Source organism: Numenius arquata, chromosome 24, assembly GCF_964106895.1.
Source record: "Numenius arquata chromosome 24, bNumArq3.hap1.1, whole genome shotgun sequence".
Classification (NCBI taxonomy): domain Eukaryota; kingdom Metazoa; phylum Chordata; class Aves; order Charadriiformes; family Scolopacidae; genus Numenius; species Numenius arquata.
The window spans coordinates 253,387-274,662 of NC_133599.1; the positions used below are offsets into that span (position 1 = coordinate 253,387).

Genomic DNA, 21,276 nt, shown 5'->3' on the forward strand with positions numbered 1-21,276 from the left:
AGTGTTACTTATTTTGATATAAAATTTGCTTGCTTGGTACTGCCCATGTCTTTTAGGCACTAGCATGGCAGAGTTTTGTTCAGAAAAGCTTCAGGTTTGTTCTGGAGCTGAACAGAACGGGAGTAGCTGAGAACTCTGGAAGGGGTCCTTGCTGCTGTGCTACTCTCCTCATCCCTCCAGGACTGAGCTGGCAGCTTCCCTAGACTTCAGAAGACCAGAAACTGTCTTTTATTTGGCTACTAACACAGGAGGCTTGGCGACAAGGAGGTCTCTTGGGTGGTTTAGAACTGCATGGCTCTCATAAAAGGAGCGAAAGATTGCTTCAGAGCTGCATGGGCTTGCCGAGTCAGTGATTTGCGTGTTCTTGTGCCTGTTGTGCAGCAGGACAAGGTAAAGTGGTGTGTTAGTGCCTTTGTTTAGTTAATCTGTGCTACAGGGGGTTGTGGGGTACCTGCAGCACCTGCGGTGGGTGGGCTTGATCTCAGCACCAAAGAGTATTTTATTCCTGAACAGCATTGGCAGCATTCTCTCCTTGAGCGTGTGGTTTCAGGAAATAGAATTGTCTTGAGACTTTCCATGGAAAATGCTGAGCATGCTCTCTGGCTTTCAGAATTGGAAAAAGAGTTAGGGCTACCTATCATGTGGTATGAATGTGTCTCTCTCTTCTGCTTTGGGTAAAGATACAGAAGCTGTCTTCAAACAGCGTGGATTGGAGAGGCTGTCTTGGGAGAAATGTGTGATACTGTCTAGAAATTATTTAATTTCTCTTCACCCAAAACTACTGCTTTCAATGAAATAATTCGGTATTCTTGACTACACCGACCTGCTGTAAGTGCTAATGCAGTAGGGATGATAAATTTGGCTTCTGTGGAAACACTGGGAAGCATACTGGAGGCGCTGAAGTTTGGAAGGAGAGGTCAGGAGAGCAGCAGTCATGTTGGGTCTGGTTAGTTTGTGAAAGGTCCCTGAGGTACAAGTGCTGGCTGCCTGACTCTGGTGGTCTCTACCAGTCCTGTGTCCCTAAGCTGTGGTTTGGCCTTTCTCAGGCTGTGACTGAGGGTTACTTAGCTTGGATCAGACCACCCCAGTCTGCTCATTCTTCACCAAAGATCAGTCTCTACCCGTGCCCTGGCTCCCGTGATGAGCTCAGATTAAATGCCTGGTTCTTGATAGCAGCCACCTGCCCTGCAAGCCTGGGCAGGTGAATAGCTGCATTCTCCTCCTTGGGTGGTTATTTGGGAGGATACAGTTCAGGGCTGTGGTTGGCGGAGCGGCGCTGAGCAGGAGAGAACGTCGGGTGCTTTAAGCTTGTGCTCTACCCTCTGTGTTTAAGATAAGCCGGGAGCCGTGTGTTTCTGGTTGTCTGCTGGTTCAAAGATCAATGACGTGCCTTGGAAAGGCCTTTGCTCTTGCGCTCGCAACTGTATGGCTTCTCAGGTGAGTGAAGCTTATTGCTTCACCTTCTAGTAATGCTACTTCTGCAGCCGTTGCATGGAGCTTCACTGGCTGGAGAAGTCATATCACTCAGTAGGTTTATGCTGCAGGAGACGGAATAAACTCAGTGTGGATCTTGTTTCTGCTCATGGGTCTGTAGCTCTGGATGCTGGAGTCAGGTAATCACCTGAGCAGGGGGTGAACTGCTGGAATGCTGGGCACTTGTCAGAGAGCAGGACCAGAGGCAGCCCTGCAGAGCCTCACCAGGACCTGTGTGCTGGCTGGGACCGTGCTTCTTCACATGTTTCTCACTTGCTGGTTGTGCCTCATCGTGGAAGCACAGATGTGGACAGTGAGAGAGGTTGGAGTGCTAGGCTGACTTGGGCCATGGCTCTGTATCAGGAAGCAGAAGTATGGCAGGCTGGCTGAGGAAACTACGTGCAGTTGTTTGCCCTCATGGACACTGCGTGCAGATGTTTTGGCCACTGGTCGGAGCCCTGAGAAGCTGATGGCTGATGCATTTGGAGATGGAAGCTGCCAGTGCTGCTGGGATCAGGGAGCCTTTGGTGCCAGGCGTGGGCTCGAGCCAGCGAGGAGCTGCGTGTGTTCCATGATGGCATACGCTGACCTCGCGGTGCTTAGTCCTGGGAATAAGCCCGTTGCTCCACCCTGCAAGGTCTTCCTGGGGCCCTGTGAGAGTTCTGCATCCAGTGTCCCGTGTTTGAAGGCCTGGCAGGGAGTAAAGGAGCTCCAGCCTGGTCTGGAGCTGCACGAGCCGAGGGGAGGCTGATCGCCCCTCTCCGAGCCTGTCCCCATTAGAGCCTGAGCCTCGGGGAGCACCGCGAGCATGGCTGCTGCAGAGTGGCTGCAGTGGCACAGGAGAGGGGAAAGTTCTTTCCTGTCTGATAATCAGGGCTGTGCAGACAGGGATGGAGGAAGGATGGCTCTGCTCTGGCTCAGGATGTTTTGAAAATTATGCCTATTTATAGGAGAGGGCCAGGGCAGAGGGCGGCAGCCCCAACGGAGGAGGGAGAGAGTGGGACAAGTTCGAGAACAAGAAAACACGCAACCCAGTGAACCTCTCCTGCCGCCTCTCCCCGAGACCCCCGTGGAGAGCGTGCTCTGGAAGCCAGTCTTGAACATGTGATTTAGGGAGGAATGTTCTTCAGGAACTGCCAGAGAGCATCTGGGAGCTCCCGGTGGTGTCTATGGCTGGAGTGCAACTGATGGTTCTTTTCTTTTTGTCTGCAGGTTGTGCTCACAGGTGGTCTGTGCAGAGCTGACACCCAGGGGCTCTGGGGCATCTCTGCGTCTCTGGAGTCTCATGCCAGCTTGATGTGTGCAGGACACGGGTGGACCTGGACAAGGCTGGAGATGGGGTGTTTTTAAGCACATTGGCACTTGCCATGCACCCAACAGGGCCAGTGGACAGTGGCTTCTCCCGCTCTGCTGTGCAGACCCTCTCCCGGAGCCACTGCCGCAACATCAAACAGAAGATCTCCCAGTGGGAGGGGAGGACACGAGGGTGCTCCAACAAGGAGAAACAGCAGCTGAAGGACTTCGGAGTAAAGTATGATCCCAGCTGCGATGCTCTGCCCAGAGTGAAGCCAGAACATACAGAGAAGGGCAGAAAGACTGGGTCCAAAGATCCAAAGAGCCTGGGTTTGGACTTCAGGGAAGATGCGCAGAGCTGCTTGCAGACTGATGACTGTGGTGACCTCAAGCCCTGTGCGTGCAGCCTCGCTTCCCAAGCCAAGGAGAAAGGAGAGAGGCAAGCAGGCTTCCTGCACCCAGGGGCAAGACTGCCCCCGGGGAACTTCTATACCTCACAAGCTCTGTGGAGGAGGGTAGATCCCCTTCTGCCTGGCAAAGCCCCACCATGTCCCTTGGACCTTCAGAGGAAGCGAGGGAGGTGTGTCTCCACGGAAAGAGAATTTAAAGGAGTGGAGCCTCTCTGCAGGGCAGAGAGGAGCTTGAAAAATGTTTATTCTGAGGCTGAGGGGCAAGAGGAGGAGCCAGCTGTTGTCCCACCACCCAAGCCCCGCAGGACATTCTGCTATCTTGCAGAGAAGGGTGCTGGTAGCTGCAACGATGCCAGTGCTAGCAGGGAAGCTGCTCTGCAAAAGCAGCATGGAGGAGACTTGGTGTCATCCTCCAACAATTCTGAGAAGAAAATAGCCAGCAGGAGGATCAGAAGGAGAACCCAGAGGTACATCGATTCTTCTCGCACGTCTGAAACATGTTTTCTTAAATCACTTTACAGATGGGTTTAAACAGCTTGCTTGCCACGATATCCTTGTGGAGGTGCTAGTACTGATGATGCCTTTGTTGATGGGGAGAGGATATTTCTGGATGAAAGTACCCCCTTTCCAGTGTTGCGTGTATGCTGCTTTTGCTGCTGATAATCTTACAAAGAAGGCTAAAAGCTCCAAACAGGTGTCAGTCCCACACCTTAAAACAGAGCTGAGTGATAATATGCTGGCCCCAGGGAGAGTGCTGCCGGCTTTTTACCCTGAGCTTGTCCTCAGCTGCAATTTCTGGGTTTCAGAATAACTTTCTTTCAGGGCAGTACGGCTGCTAAATGTTCTGTCTTTCCTGTGAGTGAAAGATTCTCTTGTTGCTTAAAGCTGGAGGCTGTCAGCTGTGGTACCCCTGTTGCAGTAGGTTTGGTTATTCTTCCCTCTTTCCTGTACGTAGGTCCCTGTTACAGGGTAAAAAACCTCTGAGCTGGCTTGGTGCTAGTTCTGCTGTGTTCTGTGAGCGTGATAGCTGGAGATGTGGCTAGGACTCCTGAAACCTTCTTCACCTGTGGCAAAGCGTGCAGCAACAAACCAAATTTTATGATGATGGGCTAAATCTCTGCCAGCTCCTTTGTGACCTCTGTGCCATAATTTTGAAATGGAGGCCAAGTGTATGAAAATGCAAACTCGCAAATGCGGTGACACCCTTAGGAGGAGAGGTCCAGCAGAAAGCAGTGCCCTAACTCCAAGTACTGCTGCAAGTACTTAGTCTGCAAAACGTGTTTTGGGTTCTTGCCTCTGTGACAGGATGGGACTCGCCATACACACTTGGAGTGTGCTTGGCCACAGAGCCTCCAACTTTATTTTTAATTTAAAAATCTCCCAGAGTAAGTGAGTAGGATTTGCTTGGTATGCTGGTTTTGGCTGGGATAGAGTTCATTTTTTTTATAGTAGCTTGTTTGGTGCTATGTTTTAGATTTGTGGTGAAAATAGTATTGATAACACACCAGAATTTTAGCTGTTGCTGAGCAGAGCTTCCACAGCCTCAAGGCCTTTTCTGTTCCTCTGTCCCACCAGTGATGGGCTGGGGGTGGGCAAGAGGCTGGGAGGGGGCACATCCGGGACAGCTGACACCCACTGAGCAGAGGGATATTCCAGACCAGATGATGTCATGCTCAACGGTAAAAATTGGGAGAAGAAGGAGGAAAGGGGGGACATTTGGAGTGACGGTGTTTGTCTTCCCAAGTCACTGTTATGTGTGGTGGGGCCCTGCTTTCCTGGAGATGGCTGAACACCTACCTGCGGAGGGGAAATAATGAATGAATCCCTTATTTGGCTTTGCTTGTGTGCACAGCTTTTGCTTTACCTATTAAACTGGCTTTTTCTTGACCCACACGTTTTCTTACTTTTAGCCTTCTGAATCTCTCCCCCATCCCACTGAGCGAGCAAGTGGCTGCATGGGGCTGAGCTTGCCAGCAGGGGTTAAACTCTGACACTTGGGAACCAGAGAGTCCAGAGTGGAGCATCCATGTGCTCGATGGCCCCAAGGAGGACCATGCTCTGTGTGGACTGGAGGCAGCAACTCACTGGTATATGCAGGTGTCTTTAGAGGAAGTTACGCTGGTTTTTCTCTAGGAAATCTTTTGAGTTTGAGGACATCCAGGGCTTCCGCAACCGGATGGGAACCACCAACTCTCACAGACTTCGAGAAGAGACAAATGGCACTGCAGGATCCAGGCTCATCTACACACAGTCAGAAGACAACATCTACGAGGATATTATCTGTATGTGCCTGTGCTTCTGGGGGATGCGCTCACTTTATTTAAGGGTAGTAAATTTTCTGGGGAGGGTTGCATGAAGATGAGAATGCATTGAGGCCTTTCCAGCTCTGTGACTTTTAAGGTCTTCCTCATCTGGGGCTCTTTGTTAGTAACTGTCTGGATGTGAACAGCTTGATTTCAGATGTCATGGAAGGTCGCTAGAATTGGCCTGTGCTAAGCTGATTTTTTGTTAGCTCTTCAAATGCTTTGCTCGAGTGCTGCACAGAGATCAGTGTGAACACTGGCAAAATCACCTGCTTTGCAAGAGAGCTGCTTTTTCTGCAGTGGTAGAAGTGTTTTATTTTCATAGAATCATAGAATCCTCTGGGCCGGAAGGGACCTTCAAAGGTCATCTAGTCTGACCCCCGCTGCAGTCAGTGGGGACACCCCCAACTAGACCAGGTTGCCCAGGGCCTCGTTGAGCCTTACCTTGAATGTCTCCATTTTGCAGTCTGTGTACAGCTTGCCAAGTTGATGGTAGTGGGTTGGAAGGATCTTTGAGTGGTGGGAACCTAATCCATCTTAACAGGTCTTTTTCAGACCCTGTTAAGGTTTGGCAGACAACTGCACATTCTCCCTGCTTACATCCCTTCCAAGAATGCAGGACTTTACCTCCTTTCATAAATCCCCTGTCCAATGCTTTTCCAGGTCCTTCAAAAGAGAACCCCTATGAAGACATCAGAGCGCTGCTCTTACCCTTGTGGAAGGTCCCATCTGTCTGGAAGCTCCCACCCCCTCGGAGCACCAGTAGGGCTCCCAAGGTAGGGTGAGGGGATTAAATTTTCATGTGTCGTGTAATTTGTCACAGAGAGTCATCCTCACAAGGGCCCTACTTTGTACTCCCCCCAGGCCCCACATTCCCCACTGCTACGTCATTGGCTTTCCTTATTTATTATTGTTTGTTATTAGTGTAAATGATAATGAACAGCCTGCTGTTGAACTTAGTCAACAGTGGCAGCTGATGAAGTTGCTAAGGAGCAAAAGAATAGGATCAAGAGAGTGTTGATGAGAAGTTTGAGTGTGCAGGGGGGGATGGAGAGCTTGGCAGAGCAGGGGGCTGCAGGGAGTTTGTCATTTCTAATGTGGCTTCTTTGAGTCTGAGCTTGGACGAAAACTTAATCCCATGCTTAACCATCTCTTCTGATGCTGTTTTGTAGCCTCCCCCAAAACCTCCCTCCCTCAGTCGTAAGACTCTTGAGCTAAAGCCCTCCCAGACAAGTTTCCAGGGGAAAATGGTGAAGGACACAACCCTGCCTGTCACACTGACCGAGTGGAAGCTGTTCCGAGCAGTAGAGGCTGCTAGCAAGAGAAAGAACTTGCCCTGGGTGAGATTTAAGCATGAAACACTACTTCTTGCATGGCATTTCAAACTCTTGTTGCTTTGTCTAGCACCTTCTAAGTGCTAGACACCACTACGTGGTGACGGAGCTGTGTGTCCGGCAGGTGAATGCTGGTGGGTGCTGCTGTATGTGTGGACAAGGCACCCTGCTCGAACCATTTCCCTCCCAAGCAGCAGGGCAGGCGTTCGGGGATCAAAAACCAGAGTGCCAGTTCTGGCTGGGGTGGGAGTGATGTTGCTGGCCAAGGCTCTGCAAACAGAATGCCAGGTGTTGACCTGGGGATCAGTGCTGTGTGTGAATTCTAGCTCTTCCTCGTGCTTTGCCATTTAAGCCTTGTTCCCAATGCTTCCATGAAGTGTAACGATGCTGATTTTGTGCTGACTGTGGTACAGGAATGCAAGGAAGCTCCCTGTGAGCTAAAGGGCCAGCTCTCTAGAATTGTGTGTACGTGTCCCTTGCTCCTCATGACTTCTCAGACTGACCCAAATGTTCTTGCTGCAGGCACCGAGTTCTTAGATGGGAGTTCTTGGCTTGCCGTCAGGAACATTCCCTTGCAGCTGTTTCATAGCCTGGAGGTGAAGAGCAGCTTTTAGGGATAATTGCATTTCACGAAGTTCTCCCCTCTGGTGCCTCTGGCCGCTCCCTCCTGCCTGTGTGCGAAGGCAGATGCGCTTCCCAGGCCAGAGTAGTGGGAAGGCTTTCAATCCACCTTCATGATGGAGCGCTCCATTGTAATTCTCGTTTGATGTGTTGGGAATCTTTCTAGATACTAGTGTTGGTTACCAACTCAGGTCCCTCGGTGATAAAATGCAGCATGAGCTCTAGGACTGCAGCTACCACTGTAGCAGCATTTTGTGCATAGGACTAGAATTCCAGTTGTGGTAGTGGCAACAACTTACTTTTGCCATGGTAAAATCATTTGACTTCTGAGGATCGTTGTTTCTTGTGAAAATTGGGTGTATTTGCTCCAATTGCACAAGACTGTGAGGTAGAGTTGGACAGCTGCAAAATACTTTGCAAATGTTAAGTACTTTAGAGAAACAAGCAACTTCTCTATGTGCTTTTAAACAAACTGTAGGCCTGGAAAATCCAGAAGGAGATGGCAAGATTGTAAAAATGCTTTGATGGAGAGTAGCTTTCATTTGGAAGGGGAAAAGAAAACATTCTCCAAAAGCAAAAACTGATTCCAAAAATCTGGTAACAATTTATATGCAGGGAGCACACTTTTTTTGCTCACAAGGAATTGAGCCAAGATTGCCTGAGAGATAGAGAAAGGGATTGGAGTCTAAAAAGAAAAAACATACTTATTGCTTAAGAAACACATAGCTGCCTTAAACACACCCAGTGTCTTTCTTTCACTGGTGACTCAAATGCACAAAAATCAGAACAGAAATGGAAATTCTCTGGGTGGATGGTAGAGAGGAAAGAAGGCAGATCTTGCTGGAGAAGCAGCTGTGGGCTGTTTTCTTCCTTGCAGCCTCACTGTGCCAGGAGGACAAGCTAATGCAGAGAACGGGGAGAAACAGATCTGAGAAGAAGAGCCTAAGCCTAGTTTGCTGAGCTGGGGATAAAGGCTTGAGCTGAAAAACAGGTTCTCTTCCTGAATTATCTTCCTTTTTATGTAGTATTTGTGGTGACAGATGGCTGGGCCCCACCCTCCTACGTTCAGTGGGAGCACTTAATGAATTCTTAACTTGAGACAAGAATGAACTTGACCTGCTCACTGCATTTGGCGTGAATCCTTCTCCACAATGAAGTGATGGCTGCCTTTGACGTGCAGCGTCAAGCAGCCCTGCAGTGTTGTACCCTGGCAGCTGGGGGAAACCAAAGGGCTGTGAAGGAGTGACAGAAGGCTTTGGGATTTTGGCTTTAAGGCTGTTGTGAGCAGTGGAAGGAAGGTTAACAGCGTTGACTTGGAGTGTCTAAATGCTGACCCCTCTTTCATGTCTGTAGTTTAGTCTGCATTGGGCTATGTTTTTTTTTTCCTGTGGGCCAGGTCTGTGGTGTACCTGCAGCATAGACCCACTATTCTGTCCCACTGTCTTTCTTCACTGGTGCAAAATTAAACTACGTAATTCTTTCATTTTAGGAAACTACTCTGGGACAGGGACTGTGCTTAGAGCAGCTTTGGTCTGTGCTGACACGGTGCTTTGGAGAACCTGCTCCAGCTGTCTGACATCCAACTGCAGCAGAAAACTAAAAAAAAACCAAAGCAAAACCCAAACCCCAGGCTATACTAAGAGCACTCTGCTTTTTCTGGGCTTGGAAAGAACTGGGAAGCTTGAGAGCATGCAGAATTCAGGCTCCTTTGTGGTGGAGGGTTAATAAGGCATTTGTGCAACTGCCTTTGCAGTTGGCCTCTAACAGGAAATGGGAGATCTGATGCCAGACACTTTGCTGCTTCTGCCGTCTGTTTGGTAGCAAAGTATGATAAGTTCCAGAATGCTTGTACAGTTCGGTGTCAGCTTTGAGTTGTGCTAACAGTAATCTCTCTTGTGGTAGAAATTCTGTGCTCATTCATTATCCAGTGCTAAAAGCACTCAACATGCAGCCTGTGAGCCAGGGTCACTGGCAGGACTGGAGCAGCCTTTCCCATGTTGTGGTGTTAGATGATAGCTACTGGGCTGCGGTCCCGTTGGCACCCTGACCCTTTTCTGCACTGCCACATTAACCTCTGCTTCTGCTTTGGATTTCAGCTGGTACTAAAAATACAGGAGATCTTTGATTCTAAGCGTGGAAAGAAGAGGATGAAGTTGCTCAGTCCTGCTGGGAGAGAAGCACCTCCAGTGAAAGGTACAGAGGTCTCCAGCAGGTTTCTCTTGGCTAGAAACCTCTCGAGTGGCTCAATTCCTGTACGCCCTGGGGTACCACACGCAGCCCAGGCACCACCACCTCCTGCAGCTCGTGCTGGGCTGGCTCAACAGTGCTGAACCCCGTGTCTCGCAGCTGGAGCTGTTGAGCTTTCAGCAGTGCTGGACTGGGAACACTTGCCTAATCCAAGTTTAACTCTGTCACAAATGGAGCGTTCCACTGTGATTCCTGAAGAGCTGGGCTACTGGTTAAAAGTGCTTTTTCAAAAAAGCAGAACAAACCCAAAAATTCCCCACAAAACCATTTGGCACGAGAACTACCTCTGACTACTCCACTCATTGCTTTAGTGCCTCTGAAGTGATATTCTTGTGTTCTTCTGATTTTGTAGCCGTGGTATAGTCTTTATTTATAGTATATTCTGTTCAGCAGCTCTGTTAATTTTTATAGCAGCATCAAATAACTACCTGGTTTCTGCACTTTGCCTCTGTTCAGCTGACCTACAGTTGGTTTTACTGGAAACAGTGACTTTGATACCAGCTCTGCTTTTTGAAATTTCCTGTTGTAGCACATTTGCTGGTACCAGCTGTTCTTTGAGCAGGAGAGATCGGTAGCCCTGGGTGATGTTGGTCTGATGAGTCTAAAGTTTTCTCTCTTTCCCAACTTTGGGTGTTGCCCATCTTCCTTTTGCATGGCTAATAAGTGAAAATTATGTGTGTTTCAGGTGAAACCAGTGGGAATGAAAGTGATACGGAAAATCAGCCAAAAAGTGAGTGACTCACAGGGGTTGGTCCTGTCCTCTCTGCACATTTGGCTAAGGCTCTGATGGGATAAGTGCACTGACTAGTTGTGGCTTCTGACAAGACAGGGAACATCGAAGAGGCAGCATGGCCAAAGCTGGGAGCTGTTGTTGTGACAAATCTACCTCTGTTTCTGCTGCTTCTCCTGAACCCTTGAGGTTTAATGCCATTAATCTGCCAGTTGCTAGAAGTAGATTCATTTTGGGTTGGTAGAGTTACAGTTAACTAAAATACGTCTTACCAGGAGATTGTCCCTGAATCACCTTCGCTGCTAACACTTGAGGTTATTTTCTCCCTACTTCCTTCCCTGGGTTCTATTTTATACCTATAATAGTGTGAGATACCCTTTCCCCTGGGGAGAAATCACTTGGTTATTTGTCTGGTTCCACAGCCCTGAGTTTGATCATAGGCCCAAATGACAGACTTGAAATACCCACTTGCTTTTAGCTGGTGTGGAAAGGACCAAAGAGGTCTTTGCTTCTCTGCTGATAAGGTTTGAATGCGAGATGGCAATGGTTGGCTGGCAGCCCTGGTGAGAGACTTTGTCATGTCTCTAAGCAAACATCTAGCGAAAAGAACCAAACAAATTGTTTGAGATGTTTCATTTACTTGGGGGAAGTGTACAGAAGGCCATAATGTGGAGCAAGCAGTGAAGTTCCACTTTTTTATGTTAAGGAGAATAGTGGAGATAGAAGAGTCTCTGCAGAAATACAGTGACTGAGTGACTGCCTGATTTAAGAGTTGTTTCCAAAGTGTCCAGAATGTGTCATGGTGCCTGGGCCACAGGAATTTCTTACGTCAGAGTGCTGTGCCTGTGCTTGTGACTCTCTGCTGCCTGTCGGGACGTCCCAGCCTGCAGGTTTCCTGGCCGGGAAACTGGCTCTGCCTCTCGCGAATGCCCGTGATGCTTTACAGAGCATCGGCTTGGCAGTTACCGAACTGGTGGAGCTGGGCTTCCTCTCACTGCTGGGCTGCCCTCATCACTACCACAGCATGTCGCTCCGAGGTATAACTGACACGGTTATGATTTAGCAGCAATTCAAAATTTATTAATGATTTGAGGCAGATGAAGAGGTTAAATTTTAGCAGCACTTAATCATTAACCAGTTTAAGGGTTTACAAGGTGATTTAACAAAGTAATTGAATGACGACTTAATTACAGATTCCAAAATGACAATATTAACACTAACTCACTATAAGGTATTCAAATCGATATATTGGTATAAACACAAAAACATATAAACACACACACTGTTCAAGGAGTCACACAACCCCCCCCCCCCCCCCATGAGTCTTTACCCGCTGGGACTAATGTCCCTTCAAGTGGGTGACTCCAGTGAGCCAACGGGTGCCCCTTTTCCTGAACCAATATATGTGTGTAGGAACACAAAACCATATGAACACACAGACAAGGAGACAGAAAATATTTGAATCCAGTAAAATATATGAACATCCACACTGGTAAAAGCTATTGTGTGTATCAGGAACACAGATAGATAGAGAAGTGGGTGGAAGAGGGCCTGCCCTGTAGTTAAACTTTCCCTCTTTTGGAGTTAAGAGTAAATACTCACAATGGATGGGCATTCCTCAAAGGGATAATCGGGACTGGAGTAGGTTGACTCGCCCTGGTCCTTTAACCCTTGAGGTGTTTGCCCGAGCATCCCAGCTCAGGGAGATGCTGGTCACAGCCTGCTGCAATCCAGGAATGCTCTAAGGGTCTCGTTAGGGTCACCAGTTATGGGGTCTGAGATAATGGACTTTCACGTAATTTTCCAGTCCGGCCCAACTCAGACAATAGGATATTCTGGTGCTTTCCACCCAGTTGCGCAAGCCCAGAATTTGCTAGATCTTGAGGTTCTGGTTTCACCCCCCTCTTTGGGCCGCCATCCAGGTGCTGTCAGGGGATGATTGACTATTGACTGTTTCCAAGCGAGAGGGGACATGGGAACCGGCTGTGCTAAGGGGCTGCTGTAAAATTCTGGTCTGTCGCCCTTCGCATTCTTTCCTGTTTTGTGTTGGGTTATTACATGGCCCAGGTGAGGTGAAATTGTGCCAAATGGCCTAAGGAGGGGTGGGTTGCACCACCACAGATGTCTGGAAGGAATGTCAGGACAGCAGGAGAGCGCTATCGGTCCAAGGGATTTGCTGAGCTGCTTCCCCTCTCTGGAACAGCTCAGTGCTTGAGGAGCCGAGGAAGGAGCCCGAGTCCCGTAGAGCGCAGCAGTGATGTTAAGCAAATGCACCCATCTCATTTCCCCTTTTAACGGTGTGACAAGTCCCCTTCTGTGACCTGTAGGTGTGGGGCAGTGGTAGCCATGGGTGGTTTTGGATTTGTTCCTTTCCTCAGGCCGGCACAGGTGCCCGTTGCAGGTGCAGTCAGCCGCCAAGAGGAACCTGCACTACCAGACTCTGGAGAGGGATCTGATAGAGCTTCAGGAGCAGCGGCTGTTTGAGCTGTTTGTGGTGGTGTCACTGCACAAGAAGGCGTCTGAGACAGCGTACACACCACAGATCATACAGCAGTTTCCCAGCAAGGTAGGAGCTGCATGGAAGCCTGCCCTAAAACCACACTCAGCAGCTGTTAATTTCCTCTCGCAGTGTGTATCCCTTCCCAAACTGCTGCAGGATACAGGCTTGGAATATGAAGCACCTTGCTCTGTTACAGAGCTAATGTATAGTGTGGGGCAGCTGTTGAATCTCTTTCTTGATAATGAGTTGACTATCTTTTTTTGGAACTAGGAAGGCTCCTACTGTGACTCTAATTGCCTGGAAATAGCATAAATCCATCCTGTATTGTGGTGCGGTGCTGAGGCAGGAGAGGGAGTGCAGTACTCTGTTCCCAAAGGTGGTACCACCTTATCCTGGTAATCTGTGATTTATAGACAAGGAGTGAAGCAATTTGACTGATGGTGCACTGGAACTAGAATCACAGGGATTTTAGGCTTATTTATGCTTTTCTGGGGAAAAAAAAAAAAAAAAAAGCAAAGCCATGTGTACTAGCCCCCCAAAAGCAGAGGAGAAACGTGGAAATTAAAGTACTGTAGCTAGAACAAGCCATTTGAAATAAGCTTTCTCTCTGTCTGTTCAGCCCAAATGGATGGCAAGGCCAGTGTGTGGCTCCTAACTGTGACTCGGTGTACACACTATTTTCTGTGAAGCTGAGAGAATGGAGCCTTGATGCTTGTTTCTGTGGTTCCAGATTGAAATGAATATTCAGTTGTCACTGTCTAGGCTTGTACCTGCTGGCTTCCAGTAAAAACCAAGTAATTCTATCTGTGCCATCAGGAGTAAGCCAGAGATTATTAAGGAATCTGCATATCATCCAAATAGAGAAGGAGAGGTCAGATTCGTTAAGGGAGGTTATGTGGAACTCCAGCAGGAGCCACAGTGTCCACCTGTGTGAGGGATTTGTGTACAAATAACTCTAGTGTCTTAAATGTGTAAATGTTTTGGATTCACAAAACGAATAAGGGACTGCAGCCAGAGAGAGTGCACAGTCTTAACTTGGTGGGTAAAACTTAGCAAGTATTATTTATGTATATTCAAAGTGCAAACTTCAGGGTGTTAGGAGAAAGAAAGGAATGTAAACAGATTTGGCTTTTCCCTGGTTGCAACCTCTCAGTCTGTTCATCGCCTTTGGGAAGGGCAGAGCATTGTTCTTTTCCTGCTGCCCGAGGCAACAATCAGACCCAGCTGTACCATGGGGCTCTTCACTGGCCTTTATAAATGCATTAACAAAACAAATTATTTTCTCAGTGTTTGTTTATCGTCTGCTCAAATTAGAGTGTTTTGGTGAGTGACTTTATATGGGACAGTCTATCGTGTTGGGATTTTGCAGGAAACATTACCCGGTAATTATTGAGGTGTTCTGATTACAGATTTGTCTCCCTTCTAAAAATAGCCTTGCTTCCAAGTAATCTGCTTCTCACCCTCTTCTTTGGGCTGCATGCCCAAGGACATCAAAGCTTTTGTACAGCTGTTACTCTGTGAAAATGTTGTACTGTTTTCCTAACACCTCCTTCATGCTGTCACAGCTTGGGGCACTGGAATAGCCGAGATGCGCTGAGAAAAGAGTGTCTAAAGTCAGCTTCACGCGATAAACTTTCCTCTTTTCAGGGACTTTTCCTACTTAAATGTGATCTCTCTTACTTGAACTCTTAACCATTCTATGAAAACCTTCCTTTTGCCCCTTCTGGGCAGTTTTGAGCATGGGAAGTTGTCCTGTAGTCTCTGAGGAATTTGCCGTGAGCCCACACCTGGTAACTGGAACACGTGATTCAGATACACTGTTGTTGCAATTGAATTGTGAGTGACCTGCACATCACAAGCTGAACACATTCCTGCTCCTCTTAGGGCCTTCACATCTCCTAGGAACAGAACTGAGGCGAGCTGACACAACTGTCACTTGGGGTCAGTTCTAGCTTCATTCCCCAATAAACTTGGCCATGATTGTAAATCCTTACTCAGTTCCTAGCAATTCCAGCTGGGTGGTTTTACAAAGGTCCAATCACCAGGAAAGATGCAAGAGGTAACTGGGAATTGGGAATCTGTTATAGTCAGAATATGTTCTCCTATGCAATCAGATAGCATTAGCTATCTGACGGTTCAGCATTCAGAAGTGTCGGGAAGATACTGTCTCCCATTGTTTTAAATGCTGCAGCTGTGCATCACACCTCAGTGACTTCAAATGCATGTGTCACCCCTCCAGCCTGAACATCCCTTCAGACAGTCAAAGGATACTGAAGAGAGGCTAAAGGTCATTCCCAAGTTTTGCTTTCCAGATCCCAAAGACTGGTTCCCTACATCAGACCTTAAAAGGTAAAGACTTGTTTTTGAATGCTTATGCCAGAAACAGGCGACACTGAAAGCTTAGGTATGAGCCAGTTTCCTGGACCAGAGGAACTGTAGCCAGAGCGAGGGAAAATGGGAAAGGCTGAGTCCCTCACCCCTGTGGTGGGGGAAGATGAGATATGGAGGTGGACTCAGAGGTGCTGCTTCTCCCCGAGCACCATCTGTCTTATAAGAATGTTGTCTGTTCAAGGCCAGATCCTGGGGCTGGGAAGTGCTTCTGGGGCTCCTTGGCAGAACGGAGAAGCAGCTGGGAAGGAAGAGAGCTGTCATAGCTCAATGAGAGTCCATGGGCTGCAGGTTTTTACACTGAATAGAGCCTGAAGTAGCTTGCTGACCACAGCAGGGGGTCTTCAGCATGATCAGAAGGAGAATGGCTTGTAGTTTGTGTGCTTTGCTTGTCAGTCTCTTCTCTGAACTGGGCGGTGAATTTAACCCTGACTGTACTTTGATTCCTCAGTGAAACGTTTTCTTTTGTGTTGACGGGTGAGGATGGCAGCCGATGGTTTGGGTACTGCAAGAAGCTCCTGGTAAGCATCTGTGTGTTGGGTGGAGTGTAAAGAATGTGTTGGTAACGCACAGACAAGTGCAGGACGTGAATCAGCAGTAATTTCCCATGTGGGTTAGGCAGTGCCTGTGCTGCTGGGGTCACCAGCCCTTTGAGTGCAGGAGGGAAGGAGTGTGGTGATGCCCAGCAGTGTAGTGAAATGGGCTCTGGGTGGGAAAGGTAGCTCCTGGAACTGGTCGTTCCTCAGGAATCTTTTAAGTCAAAAGTGTAGGGGGAACTACAGCAGAAGGAATTCTGCCAGTCAGCTGTGGTGTAGGTGCCAGGTTCTTTACTGCATCCCTGTTCTCAGCATAACTGTTGTGTTGCCTTTCAGCCGGAGGGGAAAGGGAAGCGCCTTCCTGAGGTGTACTGCATCGTTAGCCGCCTGGGCTGCTTCAACCTCTTCTCCAAGGTGAAGTGGGGAGAGCTCGTACTTCTTATCGGACTTGAGCCCCTGACAACCCGCAAGCTCCAGAAAGTAGCTGGATGCTTCTGTGCAGTCTAGACATATGCAGGCAACTATTCCTTCAGCAAATGATTGTCAGGAAGCGGCTTCTAATACCTGATATTACTGATGGTGCTCCTTCACCCTCTTCTTCCATGACTTGGAAATGGAAAATCAGTTTAAGGGGGGAGTGGGGGAGAAGATCTCAGCTTGTTTCTCCCAGCACCGTGAGGAGTAGATAAAGAGGTAAAGACTGGGTAAAGGGCAGCTATTGCCAAAGAATACAGGGACAGGCTTTTGATGAAAGCTGCTTTCTAATTGTTGGAGCACAGAGTTTCTAGAACAGTGTTTCAGAAAGATTTCTTGGGGAGGAGGATGGGCTGTTACTCCTCTAGTTGTGAGAATTTGGTTATCACATACAAGACATTCCTTGCAGTAGCAGGAGACTGGATTTGGGATTGGAGAGTTTTACCCACAGGTGTCTGTTCCCGTTTGATTGTTCAGACATTTGAGAGGCGCTTTCACAGAGGTTCCAAGGGAGGGACGGGGCTGTGAGTCCATTGGAGCTCGTATCTCCTCTGGCTCACCAGCAGGCCTTGAACCAACATCCAATGTATTTTCTTGCAGATTTTAGATGAGGTGGAGAAGAGGCGAGAGATGTCCCCGGCCCTCGTACACCCGTTTATGCGCAGTGTAATGGAGGCGCCTTTCCCCGCTCCTGGACGCACCATCGCTGTGAGGAGCTTCCTGCCGGGAGCGGGAGATGAGGTAATGGCGGTCAGGGCTGGCCTTCCTCTGCTGGCGGCATCCCCAGGGCATAGCGGCACTTTGCAAACTGCACTGTAGAGGGGTGCTGCCTTAAATAGTTGGTCTGAAGGTAATGTCCTAATGTCTGAAGGGAGGCTGTCACATACTATAGACGTGATTCCCTGCTTTTTGAGGAGGAGCTGCTTGGGTGTCCCCCCGTGGGGTTCCCCGCGAGGGCCTGACCCGCCATTATCTCCCCACCCGGCCTCTGCTCCCTCTCAGGTGGTGGAGCTCTGCCGTCCGCTGGACTCCCGGCTTGAGCACGTTGACTTTGAATGCCTCTTCAGGTGCCTGAGTGTCTCGCACACGATCCGGGTCTTTGCCTCTCTCCTGCTGGAAAGGAGGGTGATCTTTGTTGCTGACAACTTGAGGTAAAAAATGACTCTGAGTGACTGGTTCTTTCTGAGGGACACTATTTTTTTTTCTTTCACGTTTGGGCCTGTTTCATGTGCAAGCTTCTCTAACTTTTTGTAAATAGTTACATTTAAAAGCTTTTTGCAGACTTCCCACACAACATGTGCATGCTTAGAATTTGGAGCATGCTATTTACCCACGAGGAGATAAGGGAGTGTTTCTGGTACCTCTTTAGCCTGGGGTGATGCTATTTTGGCTCCCCGTAACTGACGTTAAAAGTGGATGCATGGGGCTTTTGCTGATGCATAAACAACATATGTGAATGACATTTTCCCCGAGCATTTCTAACCTGTGTCCGTAATCAAGTATGGAACGAGATGTTGACAACCCACTCTGTGCTTCTCTCACCTTTCTAGCACTCTCTCTAAATGTGGCCATGCCGCAGTTGCAACGCTTTATCCCTTCACTTGGCAACACACCTACATCCCAGTCCTGCCAACTTCTATGATTGATATTGTGTGCTCTCCGACCCCATTCTTAATTGGCATTCTCTCCTGCTCGTTACCGCAGCTCCAGGACCTGCCCATAGAAGAGGTGAGAATTGGGTGCAGCATGGTGGAGGGACAATGTCAGTGGTATGAGGCTGACCTCTCTGCAATAATCTCTGTGGATTCTGTCTTAATATAAACTCTTAAACTTTTCTAAGACAGTTGGTGAACTCACCAGATACATGTCAGGGTGTTCCATTGCTATCAAAGACAAGTAACATTTGCTGTTCTGATAGACAGCCTGCAGTTACGCAGAACGTGTTTCGTGTGTGACATCCCCTGCCACTGGGGACATTTAAAAAAAAAAAAGTGTCTTTTCGTGTACAGCATCATACCTGGTTGTAAGAGTCAGTGTTTTGTACATCTTTCCCCAGGTTCTGATTGTCGATCTTTGTGCTGACAAGTTCTTGCAAGAGGTGAGTGAAATTACAGTACCTGTAACTCGTGGTTATATGCCAGGAAAATGAAAGAAAATGAAATCAATCAGTGAAATCAGCGACAGCTATTATTCTTATGTAGATTCCAGTGGCTGAAGAAATAATCTTGCATTCCTTTTTGATGAATAGGGAATGGAACAGGCATACAAATCCTTGTTGCAAGATTGAGGTGGCATGAGGTACAGAGCTCTGCGAAGCCAAAGATGCTGCATATCTGAGCTGAATTTAAAAGCAGACACTTGGTTGGTTCATTATGTGAAGTGGACCACTGAGGTTCTGTGCTGCTTTCTGTGTATTTGTTCTCTACAGGGCTTTCTCCTCTCATCTAGCTCGAGTGTATTTGTTGGTTCTGGGATTTTTTTCTCTAGTGATAGTCTAGGAGACAAATTATCACAGTTCACTTGTGGTTTTCTGCTGAACTTTACCTAATATGCTCCTACATCACCAGACAAGTAGCTATAAACGCACTGGAGAATTACTAGTTCTGGAGAATATTTGTGTCTCCTTTTCCTTGCCTTACTGTTCTGTTTTGCTTTGCAGCCTGCAACTGGAGAAAGGTATTAAAGGACCAGGGTTTTTTAACCATAATGTTGAGACTTGTCATATTTTCTCAGAGACTTTTGTTGTCCTTATGTGTTTTATCGCTGGTACAATAAGCTTGCGTCTGTGTCGTGGATGTAGCACCCATTTTTCTTTGTTGACCAGTTGTGTGTGTGGCTCTGATAGTCTGCAGTCGGAGGGTGCTGAGCAAACCTTTCTCATTTCTGTGGCTACAAGACAAATGTATTGTCTCCACTACGATATACCATATCACAGAGTAACTTCCCTCTAGCTGTTTTAGGCATGTTATGAGTATTTCTCATCTGTTCACAATGAAAAGCTTCTACTGATGATATAACACAAAAATGTCTTCATGGCCATTTTTCTCATTAGATATCAGATGAAGATGAGATCCTGCCTCATAAACTTCAGGCTGCACTTGTACAGATCTTGGAAGAACGAAGTGAAATCTTGTCACATGAGCAGAGTGACCTACAAGGTACTTCTGTGGAAAAGTGTTTTCATGGTAGCAAATATCTACAGTTCCTGTGTAGTAGATATAAAAATGAGCAAATGGAAATAAACATTAGGAAGTGAATTTTTAGAAAGCTATTTTCCTGTGATCTTACTGAGCACATCTTTCTTGTGAATGTGTTAGAAGTTTGGTGTCCTAACGATTGTTCCTCTTTTCACAATCAGTGTGTGCAGAGCTCAAGTTTGTGTTGGGGCACGTGCATCTGTTCCCATGCTTTGAGTTTTCTTTGAATTTTCTTAAGTGGCAGAGGGAATTTTTTTCTTTAACAGAACGTAGGGAGTTTCTGTATTTTAGAGCGCAATCTGACAGATCATTTTCAAAGGTTTAGAATGGAATCTGTCTCAGCTGCAGCAGAAAGTTGACATGGGAGAGAAATCTTAATATTAGAGCTGTGGTTTTCTCTGGTATCAAAACACTCATCTGAAATCTCACAGCCTGAGACAGGCAGCTTAAAAACTAAATGCTGCTCCTCTTTTAGAAAAGGAATGACCAAAGTGATCAACGTAGAGGGAAATTTCTCCTCTGTTGTCCTCCTCACAGGTGACATGCCTCTGAACTTCCTGGTCTCTGAAGCTTTTGTGCAGTTCTTTGTGGAGATCATTGGACACTACTCTCTGCACATGAATGTCACAGAGAAAGGGGAGCGGGTGTTCCAGCGGGAGCTGTTCCGCAAATCCCACGTGTCACGCAATGTGCGTCACTTCTTGCACTTCTTCATGGAAACGCAGATGTTTGCAGGGTTCATACAGGACCGAGAGCTAAGTAAGAACGTGGTCAAAGGTGAGGCTTCATCTTACTTTCTTGGTTTACAAATTCACTTTCAAAGTGTAATATTATGTGACTTTGACTCTTAAGAAGACACTTGTCCTGGCAAGTTCTGTTGGCATTTTGGCATATGGAACAGCTCCACGCCCTTCTAATTACTCAACAGAATTCATTTTATGTAGCAAAGAATTTTGTACGCCTTTCTGGACTTTTTTGTAAGCCTTTCTGGGCTTACATTCCATGCATGATTCCCTTTTTGTAACCTCCTTGTTGATGATGTAAGATGCCACATGCTGAAAAATGGAATAGCTCATCTTGGTGATTTGTTTCTCCCTCCCCCTTTAGGCCTTTTTGAGGTCCGTGCCTTGCAGTATTTGGAGAGTATTTCAGAGACAGAACCAACTGGGATGAACAAAATCCTTCGCAGTCTTGGTAAAAGGACACCCTTGCTTTTTATTCATTTTTTAATTCTAATAAATTTAGCTATTGAACAAGTAATTGCATGCAGAAGAGAGCAGGGCCTATTCTTTGCCTTGTGCACTCTTGTTCCTTTTGTTTACATTTGCCCCTTCAGGGGACGCTGAACACTTTTTAAGATTTTTCTTTTATTTTTAAGCTTTTGCATCTTTACATAAAGTTTGTGGGAGTTGCCTCATCCTAGAGCTGTTTAAACTTGTTTCTTAACGTTGCTCCTGGCTGAGCACGCCACGCCGGGACCTTCCCCAGCCCGGTGCCTCCTGCAGCTCCTCATCTTGTGGTTTTTTTTTTTTCTCCGTAGGGAGCAAAATGAAATTTCTTCAGAAGAAATGACCGTGTGCTGCTGCGGGGCAGCGGAGCGGCGGGGGGCTGCTGCCGGGGCCGGACTCCTCTTTGCCTCCCGGAGCGCTGGGGCTGCCCGGGGCCGGGGACCCTGGGGCCCTGACTGCATTTGCTGTTAATAACGATCCCACCGACACACCGCGCCCGCCTCTCCTTCCGCGCCGGGGCGGGGCGGGGGCGAGCCGAGGG

At 47.7% G+C, this 21,276-nt stretch overlaps 1 protein-coding gene across 2 annotated transcripts; it reads left to right on the forward strand.

Moving 5' to 3' along the window:
* Positions 1-2,685: 2,685 nt before the first annotated feature.
* DENND2C (DENN domain containing 2C) lies at positions 2,686-21,227 on the forward strand. 2 transcript variants are annotated; one of them, XM_074163207.1, is made up of 18 exons: positions 2,686-3,643; positions 5,310-5,458; positions 6,143-6,255; positions 6,652-6,819; positions 9,531-9,627; positions 10,367-10,411; positions 12,790-12,977; positions 15,151-15,260; positions 15,751-15,820; positions 16,172-16,249; positions 16,910-17,050; positions 17,312-17,460; positions 17,860-18,037; positions 18,366-18,407; positions 19,362-19,467; positions 20,044-20,283; positions 20,614-20,700; positions 21,047-21,227. In XM_074163207.1, exons 1-18 carry the CDS (start codon positions 2,841-2,843, stop codon positions 21,076-21,078), a joined length of 2,796 nt encoding a protein of 931 aa, XP_074019308.1. In that variant the 5' UTR covers positions 2,686-2,840; the 3' UTR covers positions 21,079-21,227. The 2 variants fall into 2 exon arrangements, with proteins under 2 accessions (XP_074019308.1, XP_074019309.1); XM_074163208.1 differs by lacking the exon at positions 6,652-6,819 and having other exon boundaries at positions 2,692-3,643.
* Positions 21,228-21,276: the final 49 nt, after the last annotated feature.